The 15,000-nt window shown below is 43.7% G+C and overlaps 1 protein-coding gene across 1 annotated transcript in view; it reads right to left on the bottom strand.

The window, feature by feature from the left end:
- Window positions 1–15,000, bottom strand: part of LOC109881550 (collagen alpha-1(XI) chain-like) — a 203,276-nt gene that overhangs the window by 89,738 nt on the left and 98,538 nt on the right. The window contains 8 exon segments of the mRNA XM_031809883.1: window positions 1,739–1,783; window positions 2,650–2,703; window positions 2,790–2,834; window positions 3,247–3,300; window positions 4,060–4,104; window positions 5,285–5,338; window positions 9,211–9,255; window positions 11,057–11,110. Of these exon segments, the coding sequence (XP_031665743.1) occupies window positions 1,739–1,783; window positions 2,650–2,703; window positions 2,790–2,834; window positions 3,247–3,300; window positions 4,060–4,104; window positions 5,285–5,338; window positions 9,211–9,255; window positions 11,057–11,110 (396 nt within the window).

Raw genomic sequence — 15,000 nt, 5'->3', positions numbered from 1 at the left:
TCTAGTGGTAGCATGGTGAATTGCAGAGCTACAGAATATTGTGATCTCCTGACATCATCCGGTCAGACCTGAGAATGCAGTTGGCATGTGTTTTTCAACAACCCTTAACAACCCTTGTACAGAATATGGTGCAGACCGCAATTCGGGGCGTTTCTTAATTTTTGTGTTCCCTGATATTGAGGAAATGCCCATTGATACAATGCCATTGATCAGTTACGGTGTTATAAGACTGATCTTTTCTCGACACAGATGACTTGTTTATATGGCAGATAAGGAGACTGATGTCAAGGTGAGGAAAAGGGTTAGGCTTAGCTACAATGCTACAGTTGTCAACAACTGTTGTCCCCGCCGACGCGAAAGAACCAACCATAGACCAAGGTCAAGCATTAATGGTATCAAGAAACGCCTATATCAGAAAGCACCCTTAGGCCTCCTGAGTGGCGCAGCGGTGTAAGGCACTGCATCGCAGTGATAGAGGCGTCACTACAGATCCGGGTTCGATCCCAGGCTGTGTCGCAGCCCGCCGCGACAGTGCACAATTTGGTCCAGGGTTAGGGGAGCATTTTCCTGTGATGTTCTTGTACCCTTGTGACGGGCGCAGTGCACGCTGACTTCAGTTCGCCAGCTGGACGGTGTTTCCTCCGACACATTGGTGCGGCTGGCTTCCGGGTCAAGCGAGTAGTGTGTCAAGAAGCAGTGAGGCTTGGCAGGGTCGTGTTTTTGGGGGAAGCCTGGCTCTCGACCTTCAAAACTGTCCCTAGACTGTATGGGAGTTGCAGCGATGGGACAAGGCTGTAACTACCAATTCGGGGAGGATAAAGGGGTAAAACAGTACAACAACAACAAAAAGAAAGCACCCCTTATTTGCGCATGTGCTTCATTTACACACAGAAACAACTTCAAGAGGCTATCCTTCCCAAATAGCACTAAGGGACTCTCCCACACTATACCAGTTAACCCACTGTTCCTAGACCAGTTACCCTACTGTTCCACTGTTCCTAGACCAGTTAACCCACTGTTCCTAGACCAGTTACCCTGCTGTTCCACTGTTCCTAGACCAGTTAACCCACTGTTCCTAGGACGTCAATGAAAATAAGAATTTGTTCTTTAACGGACATGACTAGTTAAATAAAGGTAACAAAATAAAAAATGATGTCTAGAGAGGAAAACGAAGCTGGAGACATTAGATAGATTAACAAGCTGGAATGTTTAGAGCAGCTGGGAACTACAATGGCAGCCAATCAATCTACTATCAGATCACAGCACCTAACACATTCTCCTTCATTCCAGCTGAACGTCCTACACCCCATTACTACCCAAATGAGCGGAAGCCTTTCAAGCCTGATAGACATTTAAGGAGTTTTCAGATCTGCCTGCTAAAAAGAGCTTGACAAAAAATATTCTGGAATGACAAATATGAGACATGTCTTTTGTACCAAAATGGCACACTATGCACTACATTTGACCAGAGCCACATGGGTAGTAGTGCACTATATAGGGAATATGGTGCCATTTTGGGGCGCACATATGGTGAAGATAGAAGTAGACATTTCCCCTCTAACCACTGATTCAGGGCCAGATATTAGCTCCCCCCCCCTTAATGGTTTATGTTATGATTGAACGTTGGGTAATCCGATCCTCGATCTGTGGTTGAGAACCACTTCTACCTCCAACACAAATATGAGGCGGCCATTTTGTAAATGTACGCCATGCTAAAGAAGACACTGGCGTTGTTTACCTTTTCTCCTCCACCGCCTTTAAGACCTCTGATGCCCTCAGCACCCTGTAGGAGGGAGCAGAGGATCAAAGACGAGTCAACACTACATGAGATGTAAGAATGTTTAATATATATAGATACTGTAATAATGTTTAATAGATATATACTATAAGAATGTTTAAAAGATATATACTATAAGAATGTATAATAGATATATACTATAAGAATGTTTAAAAGATATATACTATAAGAATGTTTAAAAGATATATACTATAAGAATGTATAATATATATATATATTATAAGAATGTTTAATAGATATATACTATAAGAATGTTTAAAAGATATATACTATAAGAATGTATAATATATATATATATATTATAAGAATGTATAATAGATATATACTATAAGAATGTTTAAGAAAATGTAATAGATATATACTATAAGAATGTTTAAAAGATATATACTATAAGAATGTATAATAGATATATACTATAAGAATGTATAATAGATATATACTATAAGAATGTATAATAGATATATACTATAAGAATGTTTAAAAGATATATACTATAAGAATGTTTAAAAGATATATACTATAAGAATGTTTCATATATAGATACTATAAGAATGTTTAATAGATATAAATATATACTATAAGAATGTATAATAGATATATATATATACTATAAGAATGTATAATAGATATATACTATAAGAATGTTTAAAAGATATATAGTATAAGAATGTATAATAGATATATACTATAAGAATGTTTAATAGATATATACTATAAGAATGTATAATAGTATATAATATTTTATACTTAAAAAAAGAGTTGAGCATGACACAACTGCTAATCAATCAATCAATCAATCAAGCTAAGGTCAACAGGAAGGTCAAAGGGTATGACCCCTGAAGGGTCGTTACCTTGACACCGCGAGGGCCAGGGTAGCCAAGAGAACCCAGAGGACCAGGATGACCCTACAATAACAAAACAAGACATTGTCGTAATATAACAGATGAGGTATGAATGAATCAAATATTTGAATAAATGAAATCAGACTTACGACGCCTCCTTTCATTCCCGGAGGACCCTCCTTCCCTGGGTGACCCTGGAAGAAACATTCATACTATATTATTTGGCATTTTACTTTATTACACACCAATACTATATGGTATGGCAATATTTACATACTACAACTACTACTTTACCAATACTATATGGTATGGCATTATTTACATACTACAACTACTACTATATCAATACTATATGGTGTGGCATTATTAACATACTACTATACTACAACTACTACTATACCAATACTATACTATGCTATACTATGCCATACTATACTATACTATGCTATGCTATGCTATACTATACTATACTATGCTATGCTAAATACATATGCTATACTATGTTGTACTACTGTATATACAATACTGGTGGCACATGGTATAATTTGGCCTATTAGGTTTATGTCTGCGTCTAACAGGAAGTGAATTGTTTTAAATAAGACTCACGGGAGGACCGTCGGCACCAGCCAGACCAGCCAATCCCTGACGACCTGACGGTCCCTAGATGGAGGGAGGGAAAGAGAGTGAGAGAGAGAAAGGGAGAGAGAGAGAGAGAGAGAGAGATGGGAGGGAGAGAGAGAGAGAGAGATGGGAGGGAGAGAGAGAGAGAGAGAGAGAGAGAGAAAGGGAGAGAGAGAGAGAGAGAGAGAGAGAGAGAGAGATGGGAGGGAGGGAGAGAGAGAGAGAGGGAGAGAGAGAGAGAGATGGAGAGAGAGAGAGAGAGAGAGAGATGGGAGGGAGAGAGAGGGAGAGAGGGAGATAGAGAGAGAGAGAGAGAGATGGGAGGGAGAGAGAGAGAGAGAGGGAGAGAGAGAGAGAGAGAGAGAGAGAGATGGGAGAGAGAGAGAGAGAGAGATGGGAGGGAGAGAGAGAGAGAGAGGGAGAGAGAGAGAGAGAGAGAGAGAGAGAGATGGGAGGGAGAGAGAGAGAGGTTATAAAATGGAGCTAGAACAACATGACTTACTTACAATACAAACAATATTTTATTATCTAAGCATTTTTCCTACTTTCAATAATAACTAGAAACAAAATGCCTGAAACCGTTTCAAGATACGTCAGTGTATACGTGTGTGTGTGTGTGTGTGTGTGTGTGTGTGAGTGCGTCTGTGAGCGTGTGTGTGTGTGTGAGCGCATCTGTGAGTGTGTGTGTGCCCATGGCTTGGAAAGTAAGTCTGTTAAATCACTTAAACGGTCAGACTGTGAAATCCATCTAAAACAACAGACACACACACACACACACACACACATTCGTAAACTTACTTTGTCACCAGGCTGTCCGATCGGGCCTTGAGGACCAACAAGACCCTTGAGGAGAAAGATAATAGAAACCACAGACGTGTTACACATTCTGGCGTACGTTCCTAATGCCACCCTATTCCCTACAGAGCCCTCGTGGGCCCTGGTGCAAAGTAGTGCACTGGGAAGGGAACAGGGTGCCTTTTTGTCCTGTCTCACAGTCACACTTAGTTTAGAGTCATATGAGCTAGATGATCTGTGGTTGATATGGAAAGGGGAACTAGAAATGAAAAACGGTTTATATCATTCACTCTGAATGGTATTCAAACCTGGATGTGCGGTCATTTCCAGTGGCCATGTGCCATCCTATACAGCACGCTCTGAGCCAGCCCAGCCTCACATTGTCTGAGCATCCACAGCATCCACATTGTCTGTGTTCGAATCACTGCATGGCAGTGGAGTCCGATATGTTACAGTGTTTTCTGTTACATATAAGTCCACAATTACTGATCCTCTATGTAACTGTCAACAGGACAGTGAGCCTCTATATAACTGTCAACAGGACAGTGACCCTCTATATAACTGTCTCTATATAACTGTCAACAGGACAGTGACCCTCTATATAACTGTCTCTATATAACTGTCAACAGGACAGTGAGCCTCTATGTAACTGTCAACAGGACAGTGAACCTCTATATAACTGTCAACAGGACAGTTACCCTCTATATAACTGTCAACAGGACAGTGACCCTCTATATAACTGTCTCTATATAACTGTCAACAGGACAGTGACCCTCTATATAACTGTCTCTATATAACTGTCAACAGGACAGTGACCCTCTATATAACTGTCTCTATATAACTGTCAACAGGACAGTGACCCTCTATGTAACTGTCAACTGGACAGTGAGCCTCTATGTAACTGTCAACAGGGATTGATTTGACTCCATAAATCTAAACAAGATGTGTGTCATTTAGAAGGTGATGTAACGGAGGGAACAGTGTTGGGGAAAACTCTGTTGTTCTGCCTCTTAATTAATGAGAGAACATCATGGTGGTAGAGGATATCACACAGTGTGGAGTACATTTGATGAATGAAGGACAGAGAGAGAGAGAGAGAGAGAGAGAGAGAGAGAGAGAGGAAGAGAGAGAGACAGAGAGAGAGAGAGAGAGTGAAAAGTGAAAAGGAGAAAGAAAAATAAATAAAATAAATAAAATGTTCTGCTACTGGTCTGCTGCTGCTACTTACTTGTGATCCAGGGATCCCCTGCTGTCCGGCAGGCCCCGACTCTCCTTGTGTGCCCTGAATGGAACAGAGAGAGAGACAAGATCAGATTCACTACACCTTAGTAGAACAGAGAGAAGATCAGATTCACTACACCTTAGTAGAACAGAGAGAGAGATCAGATAAGACTGAGAGACTAGATCAGAATCTCTATAGTCAACTCTCCACCTGAGTAGAAATCAACTATAACTCTCTATAATGCTCTATAACTCTCTATAACGCTCTATAACTCTCTATAGCACTCTATAACACTATATAACGCTCTATAACTTTCTATAACTCTCTATAACTCTCTATAACACTATATAACTCTCTATAACGCTCTATAACTCTCTATAACACTATATCTCTCTATACCTCTCTATACCTCTCTATAGCTCTCTATACCTCTCTATACCTCTCTATAGCTCTCTATAGCTCTCTATACCTCTCTATAACTCTCTATAATGCTCTATAACGCTCTATAACACTATATAACTCTCTATAACACTCTATAACTCTCTATAACTCTCTATAATGCTCTATAACTCTCTATAGCTCTCTATACCTCTCTATACCTCTCTATAACTCTCTATAACTCTCTATAATGCTCTATAACTCTCTATACCTCTCTATACCTCTCTATACCTCTCTATAGCTCTCTATAACTCTCTATAACTCTCTATACCTCTCTATACCTCTCTATAGCTCTCTATACCTCTCTATAACTCTCTATAATGCTCTATAACGCTCTATAACACTATATAACTCTCTATAACGCTCTATAACTCTCTATAACTCTCTATAATGCTCTATAACTCTCTATACCTCTCTATAGCTCTCTATACCTCTCTATACCTCTCTATAGCTCTCTATAACTCTCTATAACTCTCTATACCTCTCTATACCTCTCTATACCTCTCTATAGCTCTCTATAACTCTGTATAACTCTCTATACCTCTCTATAGCTCTCTATACCTCTCTATACCTCTCTATAAATCTCTATAACTCTCTATACCTCTCTATACCTCTCTATAGCTCTCTATACCTCTCTATACCTCTCTATAACTCTCTATAACTCTCTATACCTCTCTATACCTCTCTATAATGCTCTATAGCTCTCTATACCTCTCTATAGCTCTCTATACCTCTCTATAACTCTCTATAACTCTCTATACCTCTCTATAACGCTCTATAGCTCTCTATAACTCTCTATAACTCTCTATACCTCTCTATAACGCTCTATAGCTCTCTATAACTCTCTATAACTCTCTATACCTCTCTATAGCTCTCTATACCTCTCTATACCTCTCTATAACTCTCTATAACTCTCTATACCTCTCTATACCTCTCTATAACTCTCTATACCTCTCTATAACTCTCTATACCTCTCTATAACTCTCTATAACTCTCTATACCTCTCTATACCTCTCTATACCTCTCTATACCTCTCTATAACTCTCTATAACTCTCTATACCTCTCTATAACTCTCTATACCTCTCTATACCTCTCTATACCTCTCTATAACTCTCTATAACTCTCTATACCTCTCTATACCTCTCTATAACTCTCTATAACTCTCTATAACTCTCTATAACTCTCTATAGCGCTCTATTATTTATGTATTTATGCTGTTTGACTCACTGCGTGGAACAAAAATGTTGTTGTGTCCCCTGGCATTGGCAACTTCCTGATACCATGTTTGATTGAGTGGCGCTGAAGATCTAAGACTTGAACTGATTTGACTTTTTTTTGTATTCTGAGAGTCAGCGTTGTGAAACAGCGTCCTCTCCAAACAACGGCTGCAGAGCAGAGAGTCATCTGGGAACGGCTTAGGAGTACTAGATCTGGCCTTGAGACTGTGTTAGATCACATCCCTGCTGAGACCATAGCGGAACAAACAATAATAAACATTGATACAGATGAAAGGATGCCTTTGGGATGTTGTGGGTGTTTTGTAGGGTGTGTGTTCTGCTTTCAATTGTTTGTTAAGACAGATTTAGAAAAACACAAGCTGTGTACGTAACGTAACAAAAAGGACTAATTCAGGGGAGTTCAGTTGCATTGGAGAGACTGAGGGAGGGGTTCCTTTTACAGTAAACTGAGTCATGGGATACGTCCCAAATGACACCCTATTCCCTATGTAGTGCACTACTTTAGACCAGAGTCCTATGGAACCCTATTCCCTATATAGTGCACTACTTTACACTAGAGTCCCATGGAACCCTATTCCCTATATAGTGCACTACTTTACACTAGAGTCCCATGGAACCCTATTCCCTATATGTAGTGCACTACTTTAGACCAGAGTCCTATGGAACCCTATTCCCTATATAGTGCACTACTTTACACTAGAGTCCCATGGAACCCTATTCCCTATGTAGTACACTACTTTAGACCAGAGCCCTATGGAACCCTATTCCCTATATAGTGCACTACTTTAGACCAGAGTCCTATGGAACCCTATGTCCCTATGTAGTGCACTACTTTAGACCAGAGTCCTATGGAACCCTATGTCCCTATGTAGTGCACTACTCTTGACAAGGGCCCATAGTATGTTATGCTTATGTCTAAGGACGACAACAAACATGTTCACTGTCCTGGGTTTTCCATAGAAGTGTATTGACAAACGGAGAAGTGGGCCGTGTGGGATCCTGGTAGACTGGGGAGAGGTCCTAAATAGCACCCTAACCCCTGTATAGTGCAGACGTTGTGCACTATGTAGTGAATAGGAAGGCATTTTATACTGCAGACCCCCAATGAGTCACTAGTCTGTCGTCTGACCTCTGTCCTCCACTGCTGCCAGGTCAAAGGTTACAGGTGACCAATCACAAGCTGGGAGGAATATGACCTGACCCTCTGGCTAAAACCACATGGCTACTGGACTGAAGGGTAAGGTTGAGAGCCACGGTGGACGCTCCCAATGGGCCCACGTGGTTTCGGTAAGGTCAGTCAGGTCAGTCAAGTCAGTCAGATCAGTCAGGTCAGTCAAGTCAGTCAGGTCAGTCAAGTCAGTCAGGTCAGTCAGGTCAGGTCAGTCAGATCAGTCAGATCAGTCGGGTCAGTCAGATCAGTCAGGTCAGGTCAGGTCAGTCAGATCAGTCGGGTCAGTCAGTCAGATCAGTCAGATCAGTCAGGTCAGTCAGGTCAGTCAAGTCAGTCAGGTCAGGTCAAGTTATTCAGGTCAGTCAGATCAGTCAGTCAGATCAGTCAGGTCAGTCAAGTCAGTCAGGTCAGTCAGGTCATTCAAGACAGTCAGGTCAGTCAGATCAGTCAGGTCAGTTAAGACAGTCAGGTCAGTCAGATCAGTCAGGTCAGTCAAGTCAGTCAGGTCAGTCAGATCAGTCAGGTCAGTCAAGACAGTCAGGTCAGTCAAGTCAGTCAGGTCAGCCAAGACAGTCAGGTCAGTCAGATCAGTCAGGTCAGTCAAGTCAGTCAGATCAGTAAGGTCAGTCAGGTCAGTCAAGTCAGTCAGATCAGTTGGGTTAGTCAGATCAGTCAGGTCAGTCAAGACAGTCAGATCAGTCAGGTCAGTCAGGTCAGTCAAGTCAGTCAGATCAGTCAGGTCAGTCAGATCAGTCAGATCAGTCGGGTCAGTCAGATCAGTCAGGTCAGGTCAGTCAGATCAGTCGGGTCAGTCAGTCAGATCAGGCAGATCAGTCAGGTCAGTCAGGTCAGTCAGATCAGTCAGGTCAGGTCAGGTCAGGTCAGGTCAGTCGGGTCAGGTCAGTCAGATCAGTCAGATCAGTCGGGTCAGTGAATTGAAGTGGTGCTGCTCTAGACTGGAACGAGAGGCCCTGTTTTTGGTGTATTCACTCTCCCTCCAGTGATCTGTAGTGACAGGATCGTTGTGTGGTAGAGGACTGAGTGTCTCGTGATGTTACAGGTATAACCAGATATACTTTCTGACCTGGTTTCCTTTGGGACCAGCTTGGCCATCCAGTCCAGCGAGACCCTGTGAACAACATTTAATGCATTATTAATACATGAAGTATACTTTTGCAGTAGTAATGGTATTGCAGTAGTATTGCAGTATTATAGAGGTACTGATGCATTCAGGCCGTCTGTATAGTTTTACAGCATTTCCAGTACATAGTAGTATTGCGTTAGTATTACAGCAGTATTACAGTATTATAGAGGTACTGGTACATACACTGTCTGTATAGTTTTGCAGCATTAAGTGTATTGCAGTAGTATCATGGTAGCATCATGGTAGTATCGTGGTAGTATCATGGTAGTATCATAGTGGTACCATGGTAGCATCATGGAGGTATCATGGTAGTATCATGGTAGCATCATGGTAGCATCATGGTAGTAACATAGTAGTATCATGGTAGCATCATGGTAGTATCATGGTAGCATAATGGTAGTATCATGGTAGCATCATGGTAGTAACATGGTAGCATCGTGGTTGTATTATGGTAGCATAATGGTAGTATCATGGTAGTATCATGGTAGTACCATAGTATCATGGTAGTATCATAGGGGTACCATGGTAGTATCATACTAGTATCGTGGTAGTATCATGGTAGTAGAATGGTAGCATCATGGTAGTATCATGGTAGTTTCATAGTAGTATCATGGTAGTAGCATGGTAGTACCATGCTAATATCATACTAGCATCATAGTAGTATCAGGGTAGCATCATGGTAGTATCATAGTAGTATCAGGGTAGTACCATGGTAGTAGATTGGTAGTATCGTGGCAGTATCATAGTAGTATCATGGTAGTACCATGGTAGTATCATAGTAGTATCATGGTAGTATCATGGTAGTACCATGGTAGTATCATACTAGTATCATGGTAGCATCATGGTAGTTTCATAGTAGTATAATTGTAGTACCATGTTATTATCATAGTAGTACCGTGGTAGTATCATAGTAGTATCATGGTAGTACCATGGTAGTATCTTGGTGGTATCATAGTAGTATCATGGTAGTAACATGGTGATATCATAGTAGTATCATGGTAGTATTATAGTAGTGTCATAACAGTGTCATTATAGTATCATGGTAGTATCATTGTATTATCATGGTAGTATCACGTTAGTATCATAGTAGTATCATGGTAGTACCATGGTAGTATCACATTAGTATCATAGTAGTATCATGGTAGTACCATGGTAGCATCACGTTAGTATCATAGTAGTATCATGGTAGTACCATGGTAGTATCACGTTAGTATCATAGTAGGATCATGGTAGTATCATAGTAGTATCGTGGTAGTACCATGGTAGTATCACGTTAGTATCATAGTAGTTTCATGGTAGTATCATAGTAGGATCGTGGTAGTATCATAGTAGTATCATAGTAGTATCATAGTAGTATCACGTTAGTATCATAGTAGTATCATGGTAGTACCATGGTAGTATCACGTTAGTATCATAGTAGTATCATGGTAGTATCATAGTAGTATCGTGGTAGTATCATGGTAGTATCATGGTAGTATCATAGTAGTATCATGGTAGTATCATGGTAGTATCATAGTAGTATCATGGTAGTATTGTGGTAGTATCATAGTAGTATCATGGTAGTATCATAGTAGTATCATGGTAGTATCATGGTAGTATCGTGGTAGTATCGTGGTAGTATCGTGGTAGTATCATGGTAGTATCATGGTAGTATCGTGGTAGTATCGTGGTAGTATCATGGTAGTATCATGGTAGTATCGTGGTAGTATCATGGTAGTATAATGGTAGTATCATGGTAGTATCATAGTAGTATCATGGTAGTATTGTAGAGGTACTGTATACATACACGTTGTCCACCAGTCCCTGGTGATCCCCTAGGGCCAAGCAGACCTCTAGGTCCCTGTATGATAGAAAAACATTAAGTAAGACAAAAACACAAACATAAACATGTTGTTTAACTGAACCAGTAACCAACCCAGTAACCAACCCAGTATCTGACCCAGTAACCAACCCAGTATCTGACCCAGTAACCAACCCAGTATCTGACCCAGTAACCAACCCAGTATCTGACCCAGTAACCAACCCAGTAACCAACCCAGTATCTGACCCAGTAACCAACCCAGTATCTGACCCAGTAACCAACCCAGTAACCAACCCAGTAACCAACCCAGTATCCAACCCAGTATCTGACCCAGTAACCAACCCAGTAACCAACCCAGTAACCAACCCAGTATCTGACCCAGTATCTGACCCAGTAACCAACCCAGTATCTGACCCAGTAACCAACCCAGTATCTGACCCAGTAACCAACCCAATAACCAACCCAGTATCTGACCCAGTATCTGACCCAGTAACCAACCCAGTAACCAACCCAGTATCTGACCCAGTAACCAACCCAGTAACCATCCCAGTATCTGACCCAGTAACCAACCCAGTAACCAACCCAGTAACCATCCCAGTATCTGACCCAGTAACCAACCCAGTATCTGACCCAGTAACCAACCCAGTATCTGACCCAGTAACCAACCCAGTATCTGACCCAGTAACTGACCCAGTATCTGACCCAGTAACCAACCCAGTATCTGACCCAGTAACCATCCCAGTATCTGACCCAGTAGCTGACCCAGTATCTGACCCACTATCTGACCCGGTATCTGACCCAGTATCTGACCCAGTAACTGACCCAGTATCTGACCCAGTAACTGACCCAGTATCTGACCCGGTAACCAACCCAGTAACCAACCAAGTATCTGACCCGGTAACCAACCCAGTATCTGACCCAGTATCTGACCCAGTAACCAACCCAGTATCTGACCCGGTAACCAACCCAGTATCTGACCCAGTAACCAACCCAGTATCTGACCCAGTAACCAACCCAGTATCTGACCCAGTAACCAACCCAGTATCTGACCCAGTAACTGACCCAGTATCTGACCCAGTAACCAACCCAGTATCTGACCCAGTAACCAACCCAGTGTCTGACCCAGTAACCAACCCAGTATCTGACCCGGTAACCAACCCAGTATCCGACCCAATAACCAACCCAGTATCTGACCCAGTAACTGACCCAGTATCCGACCCAGTAACCAACCCATTATCTGACCCAGTAACCAACCAGTATCTGACCCAGTAACCAACCCAGTATCTGACCCAGTAACCGACTAGTCTTTGTGATATGAGTTGTGTGTTCATTCAGGCCACTGTATTGAGTATCGAAAAGCTACAGTACTTACACTAGACTCTGTCTCGTGAGATGTGTTTTAATGCCAGAGTAAGACGGTAGCCTAGTCACTCAGGTACTATGAGATAGCAGCGGTGCTAGTATAACGTAGTGTTGTCTACCAAAGCCTAGATAAATTGGAGAAACACTGACCTCGTGTGGACAAATGTGGTAACTAAAGGTACTCAACAGTTGGTCGGGAGGATAAATCTGTTTCAGCTTTCCATCTATTCTTTCTTTTTGGACATTTGTGTGTGAGAAAAATAATATCTAAAAAAATATATCTGGTTACCAAAATGGGTACACAGGGATGGAGAAACAGTGACACAGGTCAAGTAGACCAAACATTAACCAACCATTTTCCCTGTTACCCCTCTGCTGCGGTCCTCAGGAGTTCCCAAACTCGGCCCTCGTGACCCCAAAGGGTGAACGCCTTTGTTGTTGCCCTAGAACTACACAGCTGATTCAAATAATAAACGTATTCGATGTAGCTGTGTAGTGTTAGGGCAACAAAAACAAAACGTGTACCTCACTTGGGGTCCCGATGATTCGAGTTTGGGAAACGCTGGTCCATATGAACCCAGTCAGCAGGAGAATGTGTCCACGGAGACATCCCAAATAACACCATATCCCCTACATAGTGCTATACTTTTGACAAGAGCCCTATGGGACCCTATTCCCTACATAGTGCACTACTTTAGACCAGAGCCCATAGGGAATAGGCTGCCATTTGGGATACAGACACAACACATTTCTCAGAGGTAACGTGAGAAGAGCTACTTCTCAAGCTGTCGTATTTTCTGTGAGGAGATATTAGCCACTCCCACTCCGTCTGTCGTATTTTCTGTCAGGAGATATTAGCCACTCCCACTCTGTCTGTCGTATTATCTGTCAGGAGATATAAGCCACTCCCACTCCGTTTGTCTCACTCCTCTCACCAAGGACACCATTTGTTATGTGATGGACACAGCAGGCAGGTATGTCATTATGTCTTCAGGAGAGAGGGGGAGGGTGGAAGAAAGAAGGATGGGAGAGGACAAGAGGGGAGGGATAGGAGAGGAGAAGAGGGGAGGGGTAGGGAGAGGAGAAGAGGGGAGGGGTAGGGAGAGGAGAAGAGAGGAGGGGTAGGGAGAGAAGAAGATGGGAGGCTAGGGGTAGGAGAGGAGAAGATGGGAGGGGTAGGGAGAAGAGGGGAGGGGTAGGGAGAGGAGAAGAGGGGAGGGGTAGGGAGAGGAGAAGATGGGAGGGGTAGGGAGAGGAGAAGAGGGGAGGGGGAGGGGTAGGGGAGGGAGAGGAGAAGATGGGAGGGGTAGGGAGAGGAGAAGAGGGGAGGGTAGGGGAGGGAGAGGAGAAGATGGGAGGGGTAGGGAGAGGAGAAGATGGGAGGGGTAGGGAGAGGAGAATAGTGGAGGGTAGGGGAGGGAGAGGAGAAGATGGGAGGGGTAGGGAGAGGAGAAGAGGGGAGGGTAGGGAGAGGAGAAGAGAGGAGGGGTAGGGAGAGAAGAAGATGGGAGGGTAGGGGTAGGAGAGGAGAAGATGGGAGGGGTAGGGAGAAGAGGGGAGGGGTAGGGAGAGGAGAAGAGGGGAGGGGTAGGGAGAGGAGAAGATGGGAGGGGTAGGGAGAGGAGAAGAGGGGAGGGGAGGGGAGGGGAGGGGTAGGGGAGGGAGAGGAGAAGATGGGAGGGGTAGGGAGAGGAGAAGATGGAGGGGTAGGGAGAGGAGAAGATGGGAGGGGTAGGGAGAGGAGAAGATGGGAGGGGTAGGGAGAGGAGAATAGTGGAGGGTAGGGGAGGGAGAGGAGAAGATGGAGGGGTAGGGAGAGGAGAAGAGGGGAGGGTAGGGAGGGAGAGGAGAAGATGGGAGGGGTAGGGAGAGGAGAAGATGGGAGGGGTAGGGAGAGGAGAAGATGGGAGGGGTAGGGAGTGGAGAAGAGGGGAGGGGTAGGGAGAGGCGAAGAGGGGAGGGGTAGGGAGAGGAGAAGAGGGGAGGGGTAGGGAGAGGAGAAGATGGGAGGGGTAGGGAGAGGAGAAGAGAGGAGGGGTAGGGAGAGGAGAAGAGAGGAGGGGTAGGGTAGGGGAGGGAGAGGAGAAGAGAAGAGGGGAGGGGTAGGGAGAGGAGAAGAGGGGAGGGGTAGGGAGAGGAGAAGAGAGGAGGGGTAGGGAGAGGAGAAGATGGGAGGGGTAGGGAGAGGAGAAGATGGGAGGGGTAGGGAGAGGAGAAGATGGGAGGGGTAGGGAGAGGAGAAGAGGGGAGGGGTAGGGAGAGGAGAAGATGGGAGGGGTAGGGAGAGGAGAAGATGGGAGGGGTAGGGAGAGGAGAAGAGGGGAGGGGTAGGGAGAGGAGAAGAGGGGAGGAGTAGGGAGAGGAGAAGATGGGAGGGGTAGGGAGAGGAGAAGAGGGGAGAGGAGGATTGGGGAAAAGAGTGTTGGGAGGAAAGTGAAAGAAGAGAAGGGTGAGGTTTTTGTTGTAATGGGCGTAGAGGGTCGAATGCAGGTAATGAGGGCATGTGTGTGTGTGTATGTTGGCGCGTGTGTGTGTGTTGGGGCGTGTGTGTATGTATGTTGGGGCAT

The sequence above is a fragment of the Oncorhynchus kisutch genome, linkage group LG30, assembly GCF_002021735.2.
Source record: "Oncorhynchus kisutch isolate 150728-3 linkage group LG30, Okis_V2, whole genome shotgun sequence".
NCBI lineage: Eukaryota > Metazoa > Chordata > Actinopteri > Salmoniformes > Salmonidae > Oncorhynchus > Oncorhynchus kisutch.
Note: the sequence above shows the minus strand (reverse complement) of the source record. Positions and strands in the feature narration are given on the sequence as shown.